The 16844-nt window shown below is 41.8% G+C and overlaps 1 protein-coding gene across 1 annotated transcript in view; it reads left to right on the top strand.

The window, feature by feature from the left end:
- The window catches only part of ITK (IL2 inducible T cell kinase), a 55925-nt gene that overhangs the window by 18240 nt on the left and 20841 nt on the right, over positions 1–16844 (top strand). The window contains exons 3-7 of the mRNA XM_019740282.3: positions 755–836; positions 2659–2787; positions 6347–6387; positions 10363–10514; positions 14282–14347. Coding sequence (XP_019595841.2) covers positions 755–836; positions 2659–2787; positions 6347–6387; positions 10363–10514; positions 14282–14347 — 470 coding nt within the window. The remainder of the gene's footprint in view (positions 1–754; positions 837–2658; positions 2788–6346; positions 6388–10362; positions 10515–14281; positions 14348–16844) is intronic.

Raw genomic sequence — 16844 nt, forward strand, 5'->3', positions numbered from 1 at the left:
CTGCAGAAAGTTCTATTGGACAGAACTGGTGGAGGGTATCTTTAGTCTTTGACATTGTCTAAATCTTACCACTCTTGGCATGTGTGGCTCTGAAGGAGTTGCTATCTCCTTGCACATCACAGGGTGCCATTCTTGTTCGCCAATCTGAGGGGTAAATATTCCATTTTCAGGGTGGCCTAGGAAAAGTCTTTCTTCTTACTGGAAAGGTGATCTCCATGAGTTGGAATTTCCAGTGCAGAAAGTTAAAAAAACAAAAGGAAAACATGTATTTTCCAGTCATTAAAATTGTAATTACAAATGAGTACATGAAAGAAAAAAAAACAACTGGTGAAATTCAAAGATTTGTAATCAAGTTAATAGTACTGGACCTTGTCAGTTTTCTGCTTTTGAACATGTGCTGTGGTTATGTAAACTGTCATCACTGGGGAAAAGTGGGGGGAAAGTGCACGGGAACTCTGTACTATTTTTGGAACTTCTTAGGTGTCTTACATTATTTCAAAATAAGAAGTTCAAAAAATCCCAATTATATCCTTGCCATCTAATATCTTACTCAATCATATGCCAGAGATTTTCTTTAACTGCTGAAAAATTAATATGAGAAATAAACACGCCGTCAAGAGAACTCTTTCTCCAGCTATTTGAATTTAACGATGGCTTAAAGACCCCACTCTCAGCCCAGTAAGCCAGAGGGGCCTGCCATCCATCATCCATCTTTGGGTGTATTGCTCACCTTGAACTCTGTGTGTATCTCCAGGTTGTACATGACAACTACCTCCTGTATGTGTTTGCTCCAGACCGCGAGAGCCGGCAGCGCTGGGTGCTGGCCCTTAAAGAAGGTAATAAACCTCCTGTGCAATGGAGTTCCTGAGACCCCTTGATCCTCTAGTTGGATTGGGTTCCACAGCACAACAAAGCGTAGCTGAGGGTCAAACATTTCCCCCTTTTGGTGTTGGTGGAAGGTCCCAACTTTTCACTCTGGACACAAGAGGCAACAGCAAGTACAGGGCAGGGTCAGCCAAATCCAGCCCACCTCCTGGTTTTGGAAGGCTCCAAGCTAAGGATGGTCTTTATATTTTTAAACGGTTCCATTTTAAAAGGTTATATAAATATCTACATAATATGCTAATTTTTCCTGCTGGTGGACAATACCTGAAATATTTACTGGCTGACCCTTTCAGAAGAACTTGGCTAACTGCTGAGATGGGGTGAAAAATAAAAGCATGGGCCCTTGGATGAGATGACCTGGTCTTGACTCCTGGCTCTGCTGCTCACTAGCCATGTGTGCTTGGGCAACGTCCCCAGTTACTTTGTGCTTCAGTTTACACATCTGTTTTTAGAAAGGGGAAAAAAAGAGGGAATAATCATAATAGTAACTGCCTCCAGAACTGCTGTGAGTAATGCCCTTGGAAACTAGCCCAGCCCATAGTCAGCACCCAATAAATGTTAGCCAGCATTCAACGCTTTCAGATCATTAGTAAAGGTATTTCTTAGGGCTTGCCTTCCTGGCAGCATAATTCGAACCAACCCAGTGTTGAGGTACATGGGATCTGGAGCCAGCTAAGGCGAAAATGCCCGCTCTGCCAATTATTATGTGTGACCTTGGGCAAGTTCCTTGACTTTTCCATGTTTCTACTTCCTCAGCTATAAATTCTGACTAATAATAGTCATAGGGTTATTGTGAGAATTAAATGACTTATAACATGGCAGACACTTAGGACAATACCCCCATATACACACAAAAAGCACTCAATCAATATTATTATTGTTGTTATTTACCCTGAAGCCCTGGATTTGCAGGAGAACTGGGTTCAAATATTAATCTGTCTCTAAGTAGCTATGAGGCCATAAGGGTAAGCAAGCCATTTGGAACCTCAGGAGCCACGATGCCTCTATCTGAAAAATGAGAATAGAAATGCAAGTCTTATCTTCTTCAAGGTGATTTTGAGTCTCAAATAGAATATAAACAGGCAAGTGACGGGTAAACTGGAAAGTGCTCTCAAATATAGCAGTCACAGGACACAGAACAAACACTAAACTATAAAGGAATCAAAAGGGCGCCAACTATGTCCATTAGCTGTTCTCCCTCTGTGAAGGGGTTTTACTCATAGGACATTAAAGATAGAAGGAGCTTTAAAGATAATCTGTCTAGTTCTCCGGGTCTTATACTTCTTTTTTCAGCAGGAGAGTTTTTTTTTTTGTTTTTTTTTGTCTTTTTTTTCCTACCATAATCTTACTTTAAAGCCACAGATCTAGAAGGGATCAAAACAAAGTTGCTGTGGTTGGAGGCGGGGAATCCCACCCACTCAGCCTCCCCATTACCTCTAAGGCACTTTTGTGGGGCCCACTGGTCCGGTCTAACAGCCTCATTGCACAGTGGGGAAACTGAGGTGCAGGTGAGGGTTTTGTCCAACCTAAGGACACACACCTAACGTGAGTCAGAGCCAGACAAGAACCCAGGTCTGCTGATGCCTAAATCCAACACACACTTCTCTATAAATGTATATATATATGCCCAGGGAAAGGCCATTTTTCTTACTCTTCTGAGTACTAGTCACTCAGGCTCACATAGCTAGGGCTAGTCTCCAGGAGTTATAACGTGGGTGGCCCTGGATAGGCTGATCTGGAAATAACTCTTCTGCTGGTACCAACCCCTTTCAGAAACAAGGAATAATAACAGTTTGGTGCCCAAGTATCATCCTAATTTCTGGATGGACGGGAGGTGGAGGTGCTGTGCTCAGATGGAGAAGCTTGCAGTGGGCTGTGCCCAGTACGATCCAACCAAGAACGGTAAGACAGTGAGAATTCCCTTTCTTCTTTGTAAAATGAACGCCCTTTCCACTACGTAGTAGAAAGTAAAAGCTCTCAGCTTCCCATCATCAGGGGTGTCAGAGACTGAATGCAAAATTCTACATTTTCAGAATTTTCAGAGGGAAACCATCCACCTCTACTCCCTGTGTATTGATTTTTTTTTTTGTCTCAAAGCTTATGGTCGTTATACCTTTTTGCCCTTGGACCAGCAGCATCAACATCACCTGGGGCTAGTTAGAAATGCAGATTCTCTGGCCCCATCCCTGGTCTACTGGATCAGAAATTGTATTTTAAAAAGATCCCCAGAAGATCTGTGTGCACAGGAATGGATGAGAAGCACTGCCACCACCTTGAAGTTAGGAGATTTGAATGGCATGATTTACTTAAATCTTAACTTGTAGAGACAGCCTTAATAGGTCTATGCTATTTGTTTTTTGCAGTATTGTTACAGCACACGTGTGTTTAATTACACAAGTTCAACTCTCTACATTGGTGGAGTGGGAGAAAGTGAAAGCCTAATAACTATTTATTTTACATTGTGGCTTCTCTCTATCTCCCCTTCAAACCTGCCCTTGACCTCTCAGAGAAAAGGAGGCTATCGCCTACATGCAAAGTCAAAACAAAAGACGTTGTTTCTTGACATTTGAGGGCAAAGGCCCAGGTCCTGGGGATTGGAGCACAACTTGATTTTACCTTATGTGTGATGATTTTGGGACCGAACCCCCGATGAATGCAGCTTCCCTCTGGCGTACTTTTACATGCGCTATGCACCCATTCATCGCAACCATCTGGGGTAGATGCTGTGATGTTAAAGAAAGAGAAGGCTTGAGCAGTTCAGTATGCTCAAAGTCACACAGGTAGGACGTGCTCTGCAAAACCACTGTTGAATAGGAACAATGGATCATATGGATTGTTTTGCTTTCATTCCCCTCTCCTCTCAACCTCTCTTACCTTAGTTACGTTTTCTCATCCAGCAGTTTCTTTTTTTGCACTAAAACCTAATAGCGCAAATTGACAACCCAAAGCGGATGTGCTAAATGTAACACACGGCTGGGTTTTACATGGCTTCCTGAGTCATAGCCTCTTTCCACTTTTAAAAACCATCACTTCTTACCCTCTACCTTGGAAGAGAAAGTTCAAGGTTATCAGTCCCTGGGCCCAGAAGAAGAATATTTATTTGTTTTAGGAGTCAATGATCCTCTGATTAGCCTTGTTGACCATACTCTCAAAGGTACTTAATGAAAAGGAAAGCGAAGGTTTTATACAGGTGGAACCCACCGCCATGATGGGATGGCATCGCCTGGCCTCTGTGAGTGAAAACCCTTTCCAAGCCAGAAACCTGGTCTCCAAATTCCTGCCAGCACCTTGCTGTGGGCCCTTGGATGTGTCACTTGGCCATCAAAGGCCCTAACATCCTCATCTCTAAAACGGTAGGGGAAGTCTTAGAGACCCTAACATGAAATATTTGCTAAGCCCCCTTCCAGTTTTGAAATTCTGTGAATCTGTTTCCATTTGGCTGTTTTCGCTGTGCATGTCGTAGCTGTTCCCCTTCCGGATGCTCAGTATTTCCCTCCACTAGGTGGTAGGTACATGACTGAGGCACGAGGAGCATCTAAATGACTCCCAAGGACAACGCTTGGGGAGGGTTGGTCATGCTGAGCTTCTCCCCACATGAAGCCAGCGGCCTAACAACTGGATAGTCACTCTGCTAATGGTTCTGCTTTTGAGTTGCCACCTACGGCCACCACCCCCTGAGCATGTTCTCATTCTACTCTTTGGATTTGGTTTAAATAATCTCATGTACCAGAGCTTTGACAGAATTGAGGGCAGAGTTTCTGAGAAGCACACTCCGCTGTACACACAGCAAATGATCATTTGTTCTGGGTGAAGCCTCACCCAGATTCCGGGGTTGGGCACACATACAATGCAGGGTCTAAAAGCACAGGGCAATAAAAACCAGTAACACTTACAGTGAGTCCTAGTCCCATCACTTTTTTGCTATGTGACTTCATGTGTGTTACTTAACCTCTCTGAGTCCCTGAGCCAGTTTCTTCATCTGCAAAATGGGGACAAATGATATTAAGTAGCTACTTTGTGGGGTTCCTGGGAGACTCAGTGAGGCTGTGGAAAGCTCTTAGCACAGCTACTGGCACTTACTGAGCTCGCAGTCAATGGCAATTGTGTCTACCAGTCTTTCTTATTTGTGGGCAGAAGAATGTGGAGCTGAGACATAGCCATAGGTGTGTGCATGCCTGAGAAGCAGGAGACATAATTGAGTGAAAAATGGACCCTGCTATACTCAACCCACAGAAACACTCATTTATGCCACCAGAACTGGCTCTGATCTCACCACATACCAACTTCTCACAGAGGGAGAGGAAGGAAGGGCAGAGCAAGGCCAGAGGAAGAAGAAAGAGAGGGCAGTTACAGAATGTTCAGGGCCAGACGGTGCCGAAAGCTGGTATGTGGTGGACCCGGTTAGAACGCCGGTCTCCTGGGTCCAAGCTGAGTAGGAACCACGCTTCCTACCATGTTGACTTTGCTTTTTCTCTGTTAATTGCATACCCAGTATCCACCCTGCCCTTGCTCTAGGCGTTAACTCAGGGGCTAGGCTCCAGTGTCGATGTGTGAACCTCCTCTTACCACATCCCTGACGTGAGGTGTCGAACTTTAAGTCAACCTCGTGCAGAAATAAGGAGCTCAGCACCTGCTTATGCAGCCCAGTCCCGTCTTATCTCTGATTATAAAAGAAGTCTTCGAACTGAGTGGGGCACCTGTGCACCACGTCCTATATGATGCCTGCTCCCAGACACACAACTTTGGGTCATGGAATCCAGGCCTGAGCTTTTCAGGGCCTCAGAGGTGAAATGCTGGCAGATAGTGATGAAGAGATGAAGGAAAAGGAGAGAGGGAGAGAAAAAAGAGCAAAGAAAGGAGGGAAGAAGGAACAGAGAGAGGAGAGATAAAAAGACGAAGACATAGAGACACAAAGAGATAAATGGGGGGTGCTGTTTGAGGGATAACTCATATTCAGAAGCCTAAAGTAACTAAAAGTGGCTTCCAGCCTCTCAAAAAGCAACACGATGACCTCCCCCTCACCCACCCCCTCCGCACGCCCACAAAAGCATCAGGAAGCCAGTGAGTCACCGTTCCCCTGAGTCACCCATTCCCACTCCTGGGCTTAGCAGGTGCCTTCATGGAAGTCTCCAGGCCTGCAGGGAATGATACAAGCCTAAGCCTCTCTGTCAGCAACCATTGGGTTAGTCTTTGCTCGGAATACAGAGAAAGAGGCCCAGAATTTTGGCTTCTGAAAGTTCCTGGCATCTCCTAAAACACAGAATCAGGAACCAGCAGGCTGAAAGAGATACAACAGAGAGGTTCTGACAAGGCCGAATTTTGTTTCCTGGTGTCTCACCATCTCCTTCTGGCCCCTTTTCTTCTGCTGTTCTCCTCCGGGCCCCTTTTCTCTGAAAAGCCCCCTCACTGCTCACCTCCGGTTGGGGATATTCAGTTTCTTTTTCTGTTTTTCTCGTTTTAGCATCAAAGAAGCCTCTTCCTCCTACTCCTGAAGACAACAGGGTGAGTGAGAGCTCACGCTCTGGGCACAGGTGGGCCCACAGCTCTGAGGGCTGCTTCACTGACGTGTTCCCACTCGGCATTTTCCCCATCTTCCTGGATTTCTCAAATCCTGGGCAAATGCAACAGATTGCCGTGATTCAGCTGAATTCAACATATTGAGTTTTGGGGGCCTGAACTGGCTCATGAGTCTGTCCATGTAAAAGGACCACTTGCCTGTTAAATCGTCACCTCACTTTATTCACTCAGCACCTATTGGTAATAAACTACGCATCCAACCACCTGACCACTTTGGAGTAGAAGAACAGCTCAGCTCTGTGTAAAAGGGCATATTTACACCTTGACATACAGGGCCTTTGGAAGCATGCCGTTGATAATACTTCATATTTTTCAGAGCATTTCCACACTTTTACTGTCTAGTTCAAAACTCACTGTCAGTTCTAAGTACTTAAGGGAGTTTTAGTTTTATTCTCATTTTAAAGCTTGGGAAATCAAGGCCCAAGAGAAGTTTTAGGGCTCTCCCAAGGCCATTCAGGGACTTGGAGTCAATCTAGTAGTCCCTAGTAGTCTGCAGAGTTTCTGGGGGAGTGGTCGCTAATGTAAGTGGTGGTTCCCCAAGTGGTCCATGGGCCAGCAGCGTCAGCAGCACCTGGGAGCTTGTTAGAAATGAAATGTAGTGCAAATTCTCAGGCACACTGTATTCAAAACTCTGGGGAAGGGGCCTGGCAATCTGCATTTTCATAAACCTCCGGTGATTCTGAGGCACACTGATGTCTGAGAAACACTGGCCCAACATACTGACTAACAAGATTCAGGCCATATTGAGCCAACCCTGGGGAAGCTATTTGGTCAAAACAACAACAACAACAAAAATTAGAGAAAGGTCAGCCCTCCCCTATAGTCATAGTAACACCAATGTCCACATTTGAGTAAACTGCCCTTTATTCCGGCACTTACTGATTCTGCTTCCTCGTGCTTCTTCCGGGAGAATGAGCTCTGCTCTTTTCCCTCCAGCCAATATGGTAACATTTCAAAAAACGGGCAGCACCCCATTAAGAGAAGTTCTAAGTCACTCAAAACCTTGGGCTGGTTTTCAGAGCTGTCATCAGCCTAATCGCTCACAACAGGAAGGACGCCTACTTACATTGCAGCAGAAAATGAGCTCTTTCCCCTTTTCTTTCGTTGGTCATCTAGGGCAGGGGTGTCTGAACTGCAGCTCGCGATCCATTGTTAATTGGCCCGCAGCAAATTCCAAAAGCATATTTAGTTTACTTAAATAAACCAGGTGAGGCAATACGTTCTTCACCTCGAATGAGTGGCCCGGCTCTTTGTGTATTTTACCGCATGTGGCCCTTGGTGAAAACCGTTGAAAAAAGTTTGGACACCCCTGATCTAAGGAATAGTCATCATCTCTCCTGAGGACGTAATTCGGAACCTCACCACCCTGGCATGCAGATGGCTCCCCACAGTACCATCTAAACCTGCACCTCTACACCTTCAGCCAGGTTGCTCTTGTCTTATTTTCACCACCACTGAAGGTAAAGACCAGAAAACACTGCCTGCCCATCTCTCCTTGGACTCCACCAGTTGGTTTCTCAGACTCCTTGAAGGAGCGGCATTCATGCTGTTTTAGCACTCTGACCACAGAACCTGTCAATCATTATTCTGGTTCCGACCCCAAGTCTAAATCTATCACATCATTCCTCGCCTTGAGCCACTTGAATTCATTTCTCCCTTCCGCTTCCTGCTCTGTCCCCTAGTGGGTGACGGCATCTTGGATTGGCATCTAGAGAAGCTATATTTTAATCCAGCCCGAGCTAGGAGGACTGATGCTCTGTGTGAGAGAGACTATGGAACAGAATCAGGCCTCCAGGTGGTTGAGGGTGGCTATTTGTGATCAAGATGAAGAATACCCATGATCAGAGTAGTTGACAATCCCAGGCCTCTTAGCCTGTGGGTGCAAATGAGGTCATGTTTCACACCGAAGCCCAAATGTCAGCTCCTCTTGGCCCCCTCTTGGCATACACAGGAACTCAGCCCTTCCTTTGCGGCCCCTCCCCCTCAACCCAGAAGGACTTTCCGAGGGGCCGTTCAGGAACATGTCTGCCTGTGTCCTTTCTCCCCAGCTTTCTGCTACATGCGTTCTCTGGCAGGCTCCATCTCAGCCTGGTGGAGTTCTCTTCAGCCACGGCCAGGTGAGCTCTTAGGACCTAAGACCACTCTGAAGCTTGCAGCCACTCACCCACTCTGTGCCTCAACTTATCTCCTGGGCCCCCAATCAGCCCTTCTGGAGCCCAGAGTCTCACTTTCTCCAAATGCTGTCCCTTTATTTTCTCACACTAATCTAGTGGTTCCCAACCCTATTGGAAAAGTGGTTCCCAATCCTATCGTGAAAAGAAATTCATATATAATACAACTTACACAAACACATACATTTAAAAGAATCAATATAGGCTCTAACTGTAACATTTTAAAAGGAAAGAAAAATAATTTATACAGACTAATACGTGTTTCTACATATAAATATTGGGACATGACTACCTGAAAGACATAATGAAATGGTCCAAGTTTGCACCTGTGGGTTAAATCCCATTGAATTTGGCAGTTCAAGTGCAACTGATAGAGCAGTGTTGTACCAGTGCCTCAAAAGCAATGTTACCATCTGGGATATGATTTTCCAAAACGGAGAACAACTCTTGGGAAAGTTCTGAATTAAACCAGTGTAATCTTCCCTCAATGTATATTATGGTTGCATTCCTAGGAAACTGAATACTTGAGGGTATTCAGTAATAGGGTAGAGATATTACTATGTGTTATTACTATAAACAGGTTTCTCACCACATAAACGTCTAAGAGGACATTTAGAAGTTGTACAGGATGTGGGATACTGCAGAGACTTTTGCATTCTTGGCCATGTTCCATTAAATGCAAGTAGCATACCTCAACCTTCATGACATTCAAAACACTCCGCATAGGTGTCTAAAATGCCCCCTATGGAAAGGTACAATCATGGTTTGAGAACCTTGCTCTGGGGATATTGAGGCTTCCAATTCCAATCTGGACTCGGCTGGGTTGACTTACTGCATCAGTATGATAAGTCTTTTATTTTTTTTTTATTTTAGCTTTAGTATTTTTATGCTATTAAATGCTTAATGTGCTCAGAGACCTTTTGACAACAAATCTCATTCTAGCCAGTAATCTCAATCCCTTTCCATATTTACTCTCTCACAAAACCTGCCAGACCACAGCAGGTGTACCCATCCTGACTCATTGTGATTGTTTGCCTTACAGTCGCTTCTTCACATCCTCAGTATCTCATCCTAAGGAAGGTACTGAGAAGTAGAGACATAGGCAAAAGAGCCCACAAGAGGAAAAAGGGAGCCTGCGTGCTATAGCAGAAAGAGCATTAAGACTAATTCAAGTGCTAAACTTGGCCACATCCACTTCCCCATCTGACACTCAGTGTCCCATTCTAAACAGAAGAGTGGATTAAATGATCTCTCAGAGACATTCCAGTTCCAATAGCCTATGATTCTATGGATCTGGACAAACCCACAAATCAAATCAGAAAAGCATGAACTAAAGATTTAGTAGTGACGATATCACCTTTGCCAAGAATGTGATGCTTCTGGTAAAGAGGCTGCAGCATGTGATTTGGTGCAACTAGAGGAACCAGCAGACTTTTGAGAAAAGCATGTGGCTGGCTTGGAATTCACTATGGTCAGAATTTACCTCATAGAATGGGAGGGGTGATGAATTCCAGGTAGTGAGTGTCTTTGTGTGATACTCAGCACTAGAATCCTAATTCCTAAAGAAAGCCAACTAGAGGAAGACTAATGGTCTCAGAAAATACCCCAGTGGATTGTAGGAACTGGTGTTGGAACTGGCATTGATCCAGGAGCAAGTTACAGCTCAGGGACTTGCTGACGTTAGCTTCTTTCTACCTCTTGGCTTGATTTTGCTGTCTTCCTCCTCCAGCGACCACGTCAGGAAAATGAAGAAACTCTGGTCATCGCCTTGTATGACTACCAAACAAATGACCCTCAGGAACTCACGCTACAGCGCAATGATGAGTACTACCTACTAGACAGTTCTGAGATTCACTGGTGGAGAGTCCAAGACAGGAATGGGTAAGGCGTGTGTGTGGTTGTTGTCCAGCATTTGAGGTGAGGTGGGAACAAAGAAAACACTGGGGTGATTTGTCCTGCTTCTCGCCACATGACCACTGCACACAGAGGAGAAGAGAGCACAGACAGAAGGAAGAAGTCGATGAGGAGTATCTTTCCACTTCTCAGAAGTGGCTGGGAGGCAGTTACTTGCTGTGCTTGCTCCCTGCACCTCATCGAGCTTTCCTGGCACCCAAACTCATCTAAAATTCTCCTGGAGTTTTCCACGGACACCCACAGTTTGGGAGATGGGGGATTTCTTCCACAAAGAAACATAACTGTTCTTGAGTGTTTAACTGACACTGAAGGTACATCCCATGGTAGAGAGCTTCTTTTTGGTGGAAAGAAAAGGCATGCAGAGAGGGTACAAATTGGTGATGACATTAAGAAATATCAGCAAGAAGATACTAAAGATTTAGTTACACCAAAAATCTTTGAACGAGACATCCAAATAATTCATGGAAAAAATAAGGTTGCAAAAACCGACTGTCCACTATGGGACTTTGGAATGCAAAAAATCCTATGAGCCCTTCTCTGATCTGAAGTACAGTAAATTATTGTTATTAACCGTCAGAGTGCTCTGGGATATGTATGGCTTAAATACTAGCGCTCTGTTTAAAGGTATCAGATTCACGCTGCTTTTTTCATTCCTTTTAATTTTTTAAGGCTTTATTTTTTTCCTTTTAATACATCAGAGGTATTTACACTATTGTGGAATATTCTCTGGAATATGATTTCAATGAGTGCATAAATCCAACACAAAAATGTATCATAATTTAGCAAATTCTCTTGTTGGGCTCTTAGGCTATTTCCAACATTTTGCCAATATTAACAACACTTCAGTGAACATCCTTGTATATTAATATTAAGGATTTAAACATTTTTAAAGTATGAGGTTATTATTAATTTAAAAATATAAAAAAGAGAAAGAAAACACTTCATCGTAGCAAATCTGGATAGCCTCTGTCAATGTTTTATTTTGAAAAACAACATTAACAGGAGAGAGAAACATACATGAATAATAAGTCATCCTCCGTTTGTTTCCACATCAATTCTAAAAGTAATCATTATTAACACTTCCTTGTGTATCCTAGACAAAAAAAAAAAAAAGTTGCACATATACAAATACATTCTTTTTTACATTTACACGAAGTTGCTCCATTCTGCCCTTCACATAGGTTTTAACCTTTAATGATATGTCTTGGAGATCTTTTCACATCAGCAGATACAAATCTACCTCATTTTAAAAATAATTGCTTAGCTTTAGAATGTATACTTGTATTATAAATATTTAAATAATCTTTTATGGCAGGGCATTTGGTTTCCAGGTTATTAGTTCTCTTTGTTATTTTAAAGAAGGCTGCAATGAAGATTTTGTATTGCCCACGCATATTGGCAATCTTTTGAAAAAAATATATCGATTTTTTGAGAAAACACGTTTTTTGAAAATATATTTTTTCTTTAAAAAATATGTATTTTGCATTTCTAACTGTGGAATTATTGAGGCAGAGTATGTGGCATCTTAATTTTGATAGATAATTCCCTCAGATAATGCCAAATTTACATTCCCACCAACAGGGTGTGGGAGTGTCAACCCCAAGTAACATTAAATTAAAAAAAAAAAAAGGCAATCTGATCACTAAATATAAGGGGGCACAGATATCTTTAAGTTTAAGATACACCAAAACCTATATTTTCAAGGCATCTACCTTCTCTTTAAGTAACCTTATCAAGGGGGAGTGAAGGAGGGGTATAAAATATGACCAGATCAAGAGTTGTGGTCTGAGAAGCAGTGCGGCTTGCTCGCTGAGGACAGACCCCAACACCCCTCATTCGGAACCTCCCTCTCGGTTTGACTGCGAAGGCAAACAAGGTCGGTCACATCCGCTCTCTGCCGATTATTGGGGAGGCCGTATCAGAACCAGATTCGAGACTGCCTGGCTCTACAAACAGCAGGGAAAACAGAAATTCATCCTTTCAATCAACTGACATTTAGTGAGCACACCTCATGTACCAGGAAATTTCTTCTCCTGGGTCTCACTTCCCCAAATGACAGTTTACCCTTTGTGCAGTGGCCTGTGGAAAGGCTCGACTCTGCACTTCAAAAGGCTTCGCAGAGGACATCCCGGAGGCCAATCAGCATATGGGACTTTCCCCAGTTTTTGGGTAATAGTGTGGTATCGTGTGGTACAATGGAAAGTACACAAGATGGCAAGACCGAAGAGCTGGACTTGAGTGTCAACTGCTCTTGCTGCTTATGGCTTTGGCAAAGTCACTCAACCTCTGGGAATCCATTTCCTTCTCTGTAAAATGCAGATAGGCCAATAATACCAGCTTTGTCTATCTCAGACTGTTGAGAAAAATCAGTGAGATGATGGAAGTGACGTACAAGTGAAGAGAATTATCTTCATTTGTGTAGATCACCCAGCTTTGGCTCATTAAAATGAAGTTATTCTATTTGAGAGCAAAAAATAGCATTTGACCTATTAGTATAATTGTAAACATATGCTGTGGCAAAAACAGTTATAATGAAGGGAAATTCCAAAAGAAATATATATATATATATGAAATAGCAAATTTCAGAACAAGTTGACACCCGCCGATTGGCACTGACTGCTTTGAGCGCTGTGCTAAGGATGATTCTGACGCTGGATGTCCAATTTTCCAAAGAAAGCATGCCATGATGGACCAGCAATGTCAGCCATGGGCACAAAAGCATGAGACAATCATCCCATATTTGACGTCCCTACTCTTGATTTTGTCACTCCTCAATACGATTCTGTGGAATAGATGACCCATTCCCCCATTAACACATAATCACTAGACTGAAAAATAGCCTTACTATCCAAAACTTAAAACACTCGGTGAAGTAAAGAGCAAGAAACTATCAGGCATCCTTTGATAGATCGGCAGAGTCTGGAGGGATATTTTGTGTAATCTAGTCTAGGTCCCTCATTTTACAGGGACAGGAGCCAGAGGCCCAGAGATGGAGGGAACTGTTTTCACCTTGTGGTATTAAATGCAATAATGAATGTGAAAGTGCTTTGAAAGGTACAAAGCGACACACAGAGTATTCTGATATGCTTGTTAGTCTCTTTACCCATATGTCTTTGTTTAGGCACAATTATTTATTCCTGCTCAAAAGAGACTCCCACCCCCAAATCCAGTAGGACTTTATCCTTTTTTCTCATGTTTTACCACTTATGTCTGCAGGAGCACAATTAACAAAAGATATTAAGGAGGCCTTAAATTCAAACTTACAATGCTGACTGGCAGTCTCTTTGGGCACCTGTGGCTGGAAAGTCATTTTTTATATTTTAATTATTTTGGTTTCCTGACGATGAAATAATAGCTCTAAAGTGGAAAAATTACTGACTATCACACACAGAACAATGTTTCCTTATAGAAAATAGAAATTGCACATTAATCTATTTTTCCGGTAGAGGAAATTTCACAACGAGGAGAGCAATAAGCAGAGCTTTTTAAGTAAAATAGCCACGTCTTATTTATCATGGTTCATAGGTTAGTAGTGAAATCCACTGCCTCTGACAGATAGCAGGTTGTTATATTTAGCAACTCCTTTATTCTAAAACTTAAAAATGTCTTCTCACGAATGTCAACTAATGTGAGACTCCCCCATCTTTAAGTGGCTTCTAGTGGATTAAACTTGTAAAACGGAGATATGAACATTAGTCCTATATTAATCTAAACATTGATTTCCCTTTTAACAGGCATGAAGGATATGTACCAAGCAGTTATCTGGTGGAAAAGTCTCCAAATAACCTGGAAACCTTTGAGTAAGATATTTTATTTATTTTCCAAAAATATGGTACTAAGGAGTCTTCCTTAGATTAGGAGTAAATTACTGGTGGATGATGAAAGTACCAGGTGTTTTCTCTTCGTAACCCACTTTCTTCTGCCCCCTACTCTGATCCCTAATACAGTCCAGGAATATTTTACACAGGAGAAGGGGGAGGGTCTGTGTACTTACCTGCCCGTTGACCCTTTGACCAAAGGAGTGCTTCTCAGATGCCTGCACAGATTGTAGTAAAAGGAAAAAGTTCCCCTGGGAATCCTAGGAATATTGGTCTTACGTGAGAAGGCAAAAACGAAACAAAACAAAACAAAAAACACTGTGGACACTGGATCAAATACAAACTAATGTAAAACATGGTTTAATACTTCCAGTACCAAAATAGCAGACAAATAGGTATTAAATCTCTGCTTAGCTTGTGTTGTTTATTTCAAGCTATTATTAATATTTAGAAGAAGAGCTCACATGGATTTAATTTTAATGGAACTATTTAATGTTTAATAAAATCCAGTTGCAGTGTATGGAGTACTCACCATGCACATGTATTTCCTAGCACAGCTGATGAAAGGCCCAGAAACAATAACAATACAGTAAGAAGGTGCACACCCAGATCTTAGTTTCTAAATAACACTTCCCACTAAAAACAATCAGGACTTCTTGGAGAAATGGCTTGGGGATTCAGAGATGGGGCAGGGAAAGAATAAGAGGAACTCGGAACATCTTACTGCACCAAAAAGTAAAGAAGTACCCACCAAATCTTCTTCAATGACGTGGACCTGTCAAACAAGTACAGCTTTAAAATGCTCCTTCTGACCAAATTAGGGGCAATTTGAGTATCAAAATAAATAATGATAGAAATAGACGACAATCCATTGTAAAATAAGAATCCCTAAGAAATAGATAGCTCAATAAATAAGTAAACAAGAACGTAAATAAGAAGAGAAAGCTTTGTTACAATAGAATCTCAACTCACAGATGTAGCAGGAATGATAACATTTAAAAATCACTGTTTTGTAACTCGAAGTATCAACCGATTCAGGCGAGAATTATCAGTGAATGTCACAACTAGGGGGTGAAAGTTTAATATTTATATAGTCTAAAAGTATCTTCTCACAGATTACTTCTTAACAGCGAAGTGAAAATACCTGAGAGAGCCCATCTTAACCAAATGATCAATGATTGGGCAAACAGACATTGTGTGTCTCCTGATAAGATGCACTGAGAAGAGCCATCACTTTCATGATATTCCTGCCCAAACATGCGTAACCTCAATTTAGTCGTGGGGAAGTAATAGACAAATCCAAATTGAGGTATATTCTACAAAATAACTGGCCCGTGCTCTTCAAAAAATGTTAACATCATGAAAGAAGAGCTGAGAAATGGGTCCATATTAGAGGAGACTAAAGAAATATGGTAACTAAATGCACTAGTAATCCTGGATTGCATCTTCAATAATTTTTTTTTAAAAAGTTACAAAACACATTATTGGGACAATTGATTAAAGTTGAATAAAGTCTGAAATTAAATAATGGTATAGTAATGTTAAAATTCCTGATTTGGGTAATTGTACTATGGTTATGTATATATTCTATTTCTTCAAAATACATACTGAAATACTTAGGAGTAAAAGTCTATTCTCAAATGATTAAATATATATATATCTACCCAGAGAGAATGGTAAAGCAAATGTGTAAAATGTAAGCAATTGGTTAACCTGAGTTAAGTGTATATGGGAGTTCTTTTATAGTATTTTACAACTTTTCCATACATTTGAAATTATCTATATATAAAAAAAGAAAACTTTTAAAATCCTCACCAAATATAAGATACCAGTGTTGAAAAATACTAGCTAATGAGGGCTTCGGTTAACTCCGTTGGGTTATTTGTTCAAATGTGGTCAAGTTACTTGTTGCTGGAATTCTAATCTATTCTATAGCGAAGAGCTATCATTTGCTGAAGAGTCTTTCAACCTGAGATTGATTTTGATCAAGTATGTGTGAGTAGCCCCTCCCTCAGCTAACAGAAGGGTCATCAGTTCTAAGAATACTTGAGCCGCTATGAAACATGTATAAAATATACTTAAAGAAAATTCTTTTTTTTTACTAGTCAATGCATTTAGGAAAAAAACAGACATTTATTTCAAATGCTCACGAGACTGGGAAGTTTTGTCTGTTTTTGCTTTTAATCAGAATCTCTTCATTTATGATAGAGGAGGGCAGACTCAAAATGCCTGCAGACTATAAAACAATAGAGAATGGTGGAGCCTGGGCCAAGTATATCCCCCCTCCTAAAGGTATTTTAGGTCGATTTTCTGTATGTACACCATACAAACAAAACAGTCTGTGAGCCCCATTTATTCTGCCCACTGTCAGTTTGCATTTTTCAGATATGGAATCAGAGCTAGAGAATAAAAGGACTTATGAACAAACATCCGGACATTCAGTATATAACTGGGCATATAAAAAACACCCAAGATGATG

Source organism: Rhinolophus sinicus, chromosome 5 (assembly GCF_057876585.1).
Source record: "Rhinolophus sinicus isolate RSI-liver-muscle chromosome 5, RSI-T2T, whole genome shotgun sequence".
NCBI classification, from domain to species: domain Eukaryota; kingdom Metazoa; phylum Chordata; class Mammalia; order Chiroptera; family Rhinolophidae; genus Rhinolophus; species Rhinolophus sinicus.